The sequence below is a fragment of the Lissotriton vulgaris genome, chromosome 3_1, assembly GCF_964263255.1.
Source record: "Lissotriton vulgaris chromosome 3_1, aLisVul1.2, whole genome shotgun sequence".
In the NCBI taxonomy this organism is placed as follows: Eukaryota; Metazoa; Chordata; class Amphibia; order Caudata; family Salamandridae; genus Lissotriton; species Lissotriton vulgaris.
Genome location: NC_141689.1, coordinates 301527198 through 301537418, shown reverse-complemented (window position 1 = coordinate 301537418; position 10221 = coordinate 301527198). Strand labels below are relative to the sequence as shown.

Sequence of the window (10221 nt, the reverse complement as noted above, 5' to 3'; positions counted from 1 at the left end):
GCAGTTAGTTGCTCTTCTTTACCGAAGCGCTCGTTTTATCTCCTCGGGAATAATTTATTAATAGGATTTTAGGCGCTATGAGTAGAAAAGCTGCGATTACAGTGTATGTTCTACTGGAAGCACTCTTTTGCCACCCGCACACCTGCATAGTAAAAGCGGGAAGACTCATGTCTATGACCCTTCAGAGTGCTAGATGCGCGCATATTTCCTTCCTGGGTTCAGTGTGTGACTGAGATCATGCATATAAAAGGGCGACCACTGCTGAGTACAGCAGCAGCACCTGCTGCGAGGAGAGCTCCCGAAATAGCTGGGGTGGTGTGTGTGGCGATCCCAGAGCGGGGCGAAGTCGATGTGTAAAGGCACTTTTAAGCGGTACTCAATAAAAAGCAGAAATGGCAGTCTCGACTGCAAATTAAGCGCTATGAAGTTCGGGCACCATGGATCATTTTGCTAACTCGGTGGACGAAGCTTTCTTTTAAAAGTTTCGGAATGCTGTGGTGGGATGAGGGGGGGGGGGGTCTGAAGGCGCTGCTGACCGCAGATACATAAAGGCGCTTCGGGATGCTGTGGTGGGAGGCGGGGGTCTGAAGGCGCCGCTGACCGCAAATACATAAAGGCGCGTTGGCATGATGTGGTGGGAGGTGTGAGGGGTCTGAATGCACCGCTGACCTCAAATACAACAAGCAGGGAATCGAAACCAGTAGTGTGCGCGGACCACAGAGGAGCAGAGGCGAGGGAGAGCGGCAGCAAAGCGAACGCGCGCTATTTAGAAGCTCATGTTTAGTATTAGGTCTCAGATGCAGCTGCTGCGCGCAACAGACACAAATGGGACATTGGCGGTTATATTATTAACCCTTTCGCTGCGGCGGCAATTCCTCCGCAGCGCTAACAGGGCGGGTCGGCCGCGCGGCGGCCGCATGCTGGGGACAGAACCGCTCCCTCACCAGCCGCGGTTGAGCTGTGCTCGTGAAGGAGCGGTTCCGTCATGGCCCGCCCCGCTCAATAGAACGCGCCGCGCAGGCGCAAAATCAGCGCCGCGCAGGCGCGGCGGCCGGGCCATGGCGGAACCGCTCCGTCATCAGCACAGCCCAACCGTAGCTGATGGCGGAGCGGTTCCATCATGAGCAGGGGAGGGGTTAAAGAAGCTGGGACATGCACACGCCTTTCACCAATGCCGTGCTGTCTTTTTTACAAAGACGTACGCCACAGCCAACAACAGCTGACGAAAACAAAAGTACACGCACAAGCGTGTGGGCAGCTTTCAAAAGCCCCTACAGGAGGTCTCTCGCTGCGCGTGTAGTGCTAGGCACTGCAAACCTAGGCGCGAGACCTAAAAAGTCACTGTTCTATATAGTTGAAGATACTCATCCAACATGGCCGCTGCCTCTAGCTGGCTCTTAGCCGACTCAATATTCTCCCACTAGAGTTTTAAACAGTGAAGCACAGAAAAGGGTTTGGCGCCAATCAGCATCCCTTAATGTGACGTGAGTATACTGCAATGTTATGTTCTTGCACTTTTCTTTTCCTTACTTGAGACGCTGCCTAATAAAGCAGCATTACACATTTAGAATCAGACATGAAATGGCATTTAAAACAAAGTTAAGCACTATGAGAATAACATTTATTGAATATAAAATATAACTCCACTACGAAAAGAAATTCTAGAAACTATACGATTAAATTACAACTGTATGTTTTTTTTTGTTCTGTATTCGACAGTCGAAGTTAAAACGTCTAAGATGGCCGTTATTTTTGTACCGTGTGGCGGATTCCTTCGGCGTTTAGGACGTTTTCTATTACAATCAATGGCTGTCAGGAGTTTTGTCGTCGTTGTCCCTTTTCTGTGTCCATGTGGGGGACGGTCCGTCTGTTTATTGTGGGTTGTGTTGGGCGGGGCGGGGCTGAAGCAGTAGTGGCGGAAAAGGTAACCTATCCAGCTGGCATCCTGCGAGATGTTGGGGTCATTGGGAGCTGTCGGAGGACCGAAACCTGCTAAGCCAACCTTTATATCTTATGTGGCCCCCGAGGTGAGTCAGAGGGGAGAGTTGTGGCAGGGTGTGAACTGTCTTCCTGTCAGCATCCTGTTGCCGGGGAACATATAGCAAAGTAAGGCTGCATCACCAACCCTAATATCGTGCACCCATGGGTACCTATTCTGGGTCATCATCCCCAGTTGTTACACATACATCAGACACCATCGCTCTTTAATCGACGCAAACTGTACATTGTTAAACTATGAGCAGCTTTTTACATTTCTTCAAAATGTGCAACCGAACCAGCACGTTTCAAGAGGGAGTTAATGTTGGATGAGTAGTTCGATGTCCGATCTCCAAGGGCGTTTTTACATTTTGACTGGTATATAGTTGTGACCATGTATTTCTATCAATTTCCCCTCTTGCTAACCGTGTATATTGAATTATACACCATTCTAGCGACCGATTTCACACACACCCAACCATTATTACTCACCTGTATTTAGATGGAAAGTGCTTACGTCATCTCGCTGGAACGCATATGCCGGTGATCTGAAAGTACACTTAACAGAATGCAAAGTGTTATTGCCTAAACATCAGCCAGCAGCCAACTTAACCCCGTATCCAGCACTGGACGTAGACATCAACAGGACCCCCCAAATATCAATCCAGAACTCCTGTCACCCAAGAGATTTTGTATAATAAAACATTAAAGTATTATATGAGGTATTGAGTACTCGAGTATCCAACACTAGGCTCCTAAATGACTCGATGTCACCAAGCATGCAGTCCGCCTCTCCAGTGGCTTTTTTTTAAACCAAGCAACTGGATTTTGGCATTTGTAGTTTTGAGATTTTGGCATTTGTAGTTTTGATTCAGTTGATTGTATACACATAAAACAAGCATTGGTATAGCCAATAGGTCTCGCCTTTGGGACCTTATAGCCGCACAGACATGCGATCAAAAATTATATGAGAGGTGAAAGAACTGGATGCCTTCATTCCACTGAGTTCTGGGCAATCAGGGAGAATATGGGAATATTGTGTGAAAACCAAAGGATTTTAAATATGTTGATATGGCACTTTGAGTGGAACTAACACTTCACGGGTCCGTCCAGAAAGTGTTTTTACTCCCACTGAGGCATGTCAAGTTAATAAAAGTGTGAGTCAAAGGGCAAAATGCTTCAGAGACCGGAAGTCTCTTGAATGTTTAATTTCTTCCTAGATATAAATGTGTAGCACCATCTGGGCTCCAGGGAGGAGGGGCCATGGGTTTGCTTCCGTAACTGGTGGGACAATGTGGGGGGCTGCACCGACCCTGGAAGGGTGGGTGTTTAGGGGAGAGACACCAGCTGTGTGAGGGCAAAAGTGCTAGTGCGAGAGAGTGTGCGAAAGTGGAGGGAAGAGCAGAAGGGTCTGTATGCCAAGGATAGACACCAAGAAAGCGAATTTTAGGTAAGGGAGATAATGTAGGTGGTGTGGGAGGAATTTTGTATGTGTATGCAGGAAGCGCAGAGGGATTCAATTGATATGTAGGAGGGTTGTGGGAAAGAAGGGAAGTAGCGTGGCGACTTTCTGGGGTAGCGGGTATTTCATTACTGAAGGGAACAATAAAATAAAAAAAGTAGAAAGAGAAGAATGAAAAGAGAATGGAATAAAAGAAAAAAAACAACCCGAAGGTAACGAATGAAGAGTTGGTTCGTCCGCATAATGATCATGCCTTGATTCCTAGCAAAATGAGAAAACACATGAAAGTGCCTAGCCACATATATTTATATCCACACTTAAGGAATGTCGAAGACGCTGTTTGTCAAGATCGACAAGGTATTTTTATTTATACCTATTATTTCATATTTATTTGATGATTTTTCAAAATAAATTATTTTTTTTAAGCAAGAAAATGACACGTATCTACATACACATATTTACAAAACATTTTTACATAATTATCCACACAAGTGTATTTCAAACTTGATACATAACAAATGCAACTAGACCAAAAATAAATCAAGTGTCTGCATCATAAACATCCTACATGAAAACAATACATTTGTTAAACAAAGCAATATATCGAAAAAGACTTGTACATTGAAAACAGTGACTCTGTACAAGTGAAAGTGATGAGTGAAATAACAAGAGAATAAAAGGAGTATAGTCAATCTATGACCGCTGGTGAAACCTGCGATTACTGGTATGAAGGAATTAATCAAAATTTCTCCTTTTTTACAAGCCAATTCCTAGCAATGCAGGGCTGTGACTGCTTAAACATTTAACAGAAACAGCATTTTTCCCTCTCAACAACCTCCCCTGCTAAAGGTTCAGCTCGGCTGCAGCCACAAAAGCAGAGACAAAGTTAAGCTATAAATAGCGGGTGTAGAAGGAACATTGTTTCCTAGAAAACTGCGTTGTCTGACAGCTTTGTTCAGAGGTGACAGAACTCATGTGGGCTTTTTATTCTATTCTACACATTTTATTAGAGCATACAATTAAATCCCTATATAAAATATATATATTTATATATGTATGCCTCAGTTTTACTTTCAAATGAGCACAGCACTAGTATGATGTTAGTCGGGGTGCTTCCCGACTAAACAATCAATGGGGTTGAAACATAACACAGGCAAAGTAGATGTAAAACAACATTCCACATGATTTAACTGCCTGTAGATACTGTTAGGTTACTAATTAAACCAGCGTGGTCGCGAAAGTGAAAGCGACACGCTGGGTTAATTAGTAATCTGATCCTGGAAGAACTGCTTTTCATCTAGATACCAGGACAGTGAGGATATCTGGTTAAAGATAGTGGCACTATTCCCTAGTGTAACCGTGGCAGCTTTACCTGTTTATATAAACTTAGTGAGGACACCCAACCACAAACAGAGGTACTGAGGTCTTACATGTGATGCTTGTGGGAATATTGTGTACTTATGCGTGTACTGTGTAGATATCAAGATTTAGATGGCTCCCTGTGGGTGTTGTTATCCATGCAGTCTCTACGAATGCATTTAAAGAATCAGTTTCTGTCACCGGCAAAGCAGATGTAAAGCAACATTCCACATGATTTAACCACTTGTAGATACTGTTAGGTTACTAATTAACCCAGTGCGGTTGCAAAAGTGAAAGCGACCGCGCTGGGTTAATTAATAACCTGATCCTAGAATGCAGTTGGCATGCTGCACGCCGCTGCTTGCTCCAGAGACCCATAGGCCATGGGAGTAAACGTTTACAGAAAAGGCGAAACATACACCCACTTTGGCCTTTTGTGTGCTTTCATTTTTTAAAGCAACACGCAATGGCTAATAAAATGTGTGAGAGGAGTCCGAACCACACGGAGCCGTCTCTTGGAAGTCTGGAGTGATTCAAAGAGGCCCTCTCCTAGAGCCGCGCATGCGCGCTGCACTAGGCTCGACCTAAAAGAAAACACCAGGACTGGGTCATTCTACCTTCGGTGACATGGACCCATCTGTTCTCCATGACCCAATAGCCTTTTTCAAGTGTTTTATATAATATGTCTCTAGCGCCAAGTATACCCAGAGCACGTTTTTAATACACCTGGAGTACCTCAACCATTAATTTATTTAGAAAGTTTTATAAAGTGCGAACATGACCCTTACGGGTATCAGAACGCTGTACAAAAGGCGAGAGCATGAATAAACTCCGTACAATAGAGGTCAACACAGTGAAACAAAAGGAGTACACAATCCAGATCAGGGACCTGGTAAAGGACCACACTAGAACAACTTCTCCTAGGGTGTAAAATATTTCCTGTAACGTTCAGCAAAACAAACACAAGTGAGCTTTGCAACATTTTTACAACATAGTAAAATAGGTGACCAAACTGTAGGGTGAGCGCCCTAGGCTAGAATAACAATTGATAACCAAATAAAAATAAATGGAGAACAATATGTTGGGGTAAATGTCAAGTCTGTCAACATGGGGACATGTCAAAAAGAACATGGTGAAACAGTTAGTGATCAGTCTGGAAAATCTATTTGGCCTGTTTCTTGAAGTACTTTTCTTCTTGAATGTGGGAGGTTTCAAGAGAAGTGTGGACGTACTTCTTAAGTTCTGACCCTAGCCAGAAAGAACAAGCTTGTCCGCCAGATAGGCCGGAGTTTTGTGATGCAAGGCTTTATGCTTGAGGCAAGCTATTTTAAAACGAATCCTCGCTTCAATAGACAGCCAGTTAAGCTGCACAAGGTCCGGTGTAACGTGATTGTGCTTTTTGGAGCCTGTGATGAGCCTGGGCGATGCGTTGAAAGTGGCTCGAAGAGGGGCCAATCTTACTTTAGGCAGCCCTGCAAGGGTCACCAGACCATATTCAAGATGAGATCACCAGGGATTGTACTGCCGGCTGTATGTCTTGAGGGTGTTAAGATGAAAGTTGGCACCCCTAATAGTGGCATTGATGGGAGTTTGCATATTAAGGAATTTGTCCAAAGTAATGCTTAACGATTTAGCGGAATCAACCACGTGAGGGGTGCAGTTCAGGGCTGTGATTTGCTTTAGTCAGTCCAGGGTAGGTGGAGAGTGATTATGTGGAGCAATCAGCAGGAATTCAGTTTTTAGGGAGTAGTTGGGTTCTGGGCTAACCATTGTAGCGTTTGCGTAAGAGCCTCATTTAAAGTTTTAATGTCTTCTAGAGAAGAGACCTTCAAGTAAACCATTGTGTGCCAGACACTATGTGCCACAATCAAAAGTCCGTATTAGGGCTTGGAGAAAACATGAAATCTTCTATGTCTGTAGACAAAAAGTCGTCTACCATTGTAGGATAAAATTGGATTGCCTCGTTTAGAAGACTAACCGCACATAGATGAGCAGCATCGCCTTCAGCATTGGTCGCATCAGCAATGTTCGTATCGGATGTTACCTGTGTGCCTGTTGTTTCCTCTCGTACCTCAGCAGTAGCAATTTGCGTCTGTGAGATCTCAATGAATGTCGTCATCAGGATTGGTAGCCGCTGGGGACAACACGGAGCATGGGCCGTTACCGGGTCGAGCAGAGTATCGATATCCGTAGGCATGACTGTTGGGAGTGTTAGACCGATGTCTAGCACGCATTCTTCACTGGAAAGCAGGCAGCGTAGAACAGGTAAGATGCAATCTTGCCGGATTGGTCTGAATGACAGAAGCCATATGGTATTTAATTCTCGTAGACGAGGTAAACCTAAAATTTTGACGATGCGCTCACGACACTTCATCTCCAATAGAGCTCTCTCTATGGTGCTTGGAGTGATGGTGATTTGGCTTGCCATATCGTAGCAGTAGGAGCAAAAATAGGATCCCTGCTACAAGTCTAAAGTAGTGGCAGTCCGCCAAACACAGAGTGCACGAAGTTGGGAAGTATTCAGAGGACTGCTTGAGAAGACGCTAACAATCCTGAACACACAGTCTTAAATACATGTGCAATACCACTCGTATGAGACATGTTTAAGATGCGTTCCAACATTTCGGAGAAATTTATAGGGCAGTTTGTATTAAAAAGGGCATGTATCTCAGCAGAAGTCCTTGCGACTTGTAGATCATAGGTTTCTTTGGCCGAGGTCAGTGGCACAGTTTGTTGCAAAAGAATGACTTTCATTCTTCTTAAGAGTATCAATTCGTATAGAAGAGATGCTCAGTGAAGGCCATAAAGGCGACTTCCTGTCTGTCTTGGTTTGTGGAAACAGTACTTGCATACAGTAAGTGTCCCTGGATGAAACAGTCACTAGATATGGGATACCTGGCAACATGCCACAGCAGCTGTGAACATGAGGTAACTTCCATTAGAAAGTAGTCCATATTGGATTAATCACTGCAGCTGGCGAGCCTTGCAGGTGACAGGATAAGTTTGTATTGGAACCATTGCAGGCCCTGTGCAAATTAATACCCTGACAAAGGAGAGAACCGCTTAGTGCGTTTTCAGTCAGAAAACACTTCACGCCCCCCACTCCAACGTGTGTGTGTGTGTGTGTATGGTAAATTTCAGGATGTCTTGATGTATTCTTTACCTAGCCTTTCATATTTGCCTGCTGGTATATGTTTTAGGCAATACTGAAAATGGAAAATTGTAACAGGCAGAGTAATTTTACCATGTATAATCCACTGGTTTCTCGGCCACTTTGAATGGTCATTTTTCCAGTTTTTCAATGCTCAGCACCGTGTAGTCTGCTTCCCTTTGTGTCAGTTTGATCTGTATATCAGTGAGATTGAATTTTGAAAACAGTGACGTAGTGTTGTTTAAACGCCAAGACACATAGCCAGCACGCAAATTTTGTAGCGTCCAGCCTAATAGCATGATAGAATGTAATTGAGACTGACCGTGTTGCAACATGACCAAGTCTTGTTCCATGATGTCTATGGCAGAAGACACAATGATGTCCAATAAATATATCCTGGGCTACAGTTGTTAACCCGTTGTCTACTGCAGAGAGAGATTTCTCAAAATTAATACGATCAATTTCTCGTATTCGTTCTGCAGTCTCTGCTTGTGTAATCTTCCATATTTGGAATGGGTAGCAGAAAACAATATTCTACCATATTTTCAAACTGGGTTTCGATCCTCGGCCTCTACAATAGACAACATCACCACTCTAGCTATCCTGAGTCAACAAGCAGCACAAAAAAATCATCTACCTCTTTATTGCTGCTTTATAGACTACAGCGCTGCCTTTCATAAAGTGTCTCGTAACACCTGATGGAGGAAATTAGACAAGTGGGGGATCCCTCAGAGTCTGTTAGGAGCCCTTATCTCCTTGCATAAGAACACATGGGTGCGAGTTAAAACTGGCCCAAAGACAGTCTCTGCAAAAATTCCATCCTCAGACGGCCTAAAGCTAAGTTGCGTTCTCGCCCCCCTCTTGTTCAACCTGACCTGGGAACGTTCCTGGAGAAAAGCAATCTCCTTCCGCCAAAATTGGGCCTTGCAAAAACGAACCTGCACATTTTGCAATATGCCGACAATATTGTTATAATGGACCAGGCAAAATCTGGCCTTCAACGAGCTTTAAGCACGCTCCACAAATATAATATTGCTAACGCTTTAAAAATCAACCAGGAAAAGACAAAGGTTTTGATATTTGGCTGTTGCAAGAACAAGAAAAATTGAAGGTGGAGCATTGGGCCCGCAAAGATCAAAACAACATCAAAATATATTACCAGGGGGTCTGGTTTAGCGAGTCCTCTAGACCATCAGCTCACCTAGCCGCCTTGAAAAAGAGAGCTGGAGTAATAACATACTCTCTGATCCAACTTAGCCAGTCCTTGAGTAGTCCTTCTGAAGAACCCATTCTGAAGGTGATTAAAGCCACTCTTCTCCCCGCCTTAAACTATGGGCATCAGGCCTTCCCTGGCGCATGCTCTGCCAGTCTCGACCACGCCCAAGTTTCCATTTATAAAAAAATCTTCCATCTTCCGAACTTCATCCACAGGGCAAGACTACGACTGGAGCTGGGCCTTCAACGACAATCTATTTTTTGTGAGGCTGATACCCTGAAATACTTTATAAGGACACTAAAAGTCGCAGACAACACCCTAAAAGCCAGGTTAAAAAAAACTCTTGCCAGCCCTTGGAATCCGTGGAATCGTCAAATCATAAAGGCCATAAGATCGCTAGACATCGATAACTCATTACTAACCACAGACACTATTCCATACACAGTCTGGAAAAAGGTTATCAATAAGCAGGTCAGACAAATTTACCACCGGATGGACTCCCAGGCTCTAAAAACATCAACTGTCTTGCTTCCCCTGAATATCTCATACCTCCCTTGGGTACCTCAATCTTACCTCCTGGAAAATCTGAACGCAGTGGCTTGGAAGAACAAAATGTTCATGCGTCTCCTAGGTCTGCGCTCCACTGCCTTCAACCGATGGGCTCCAACAAGTGAGGAGGGGGCCTGCAGACTGTGCAACTACAGGTTCGAATCATGGTTGCATCTTCTGTGCTGTTGTCCCGCCCTTGACGCTCTCAGAAGACTTCTTTTAAAACCCTTATATTTAAAATGGGGCATCAGGACATGTTGGGAGGCATCGGCCCTTTGCTTTTCTTAGACACTCAAGTGCTTGTAAGGATTGGAAAATATGTGAGGCTCCTGGACAATCTTTTTTTTTTTTTTACCCTCCTCGGCCCCTGCTCTTCCAGTCCCCCAAACCCCCCCCAAAAACGTATTACAGACTTTTTTCGCCCCCTGGCCTAGTATTCCCGTACTAATTTATTTTATTTTAGGCTTTGGAATCCTGTTATGTGATAAGAATGGTAACTACAAGATT

The 10221-nt window shown here is 44.3% G+C and overlaps 1 protein-coding gene across 3 annotated transcripts in view; it reads left to right on the top strand.

Moving 5' to 3' along the window:
* Window positions 1–1873: 1873 nt before the first annotated feature.
* The window catches only part of MTMR12 (myotubularin related protein 12), a 764164-nt gene continuing 755816 nt past the window's right edge, over window positions 1874–10221 (top strand). For 2 of the 3 annotated variants that reach the window (XM_086960495.1, XM_086960494.1), the window contains exon 1: window positions 1886–2027. In XM_086960495.1, coding sequence (XP_086816621.1) covers window positions 1953–2027 — 75 coding nt within the window. In that variant the 5' untranslated portion in view covers window positions 1886–1952. Of the gene's footprint in view, window positions 2028–10221 lie in introns of all 3 variants that reach the window. The other variant, XM_086960496.1, reaches the window with a different exon arrangement.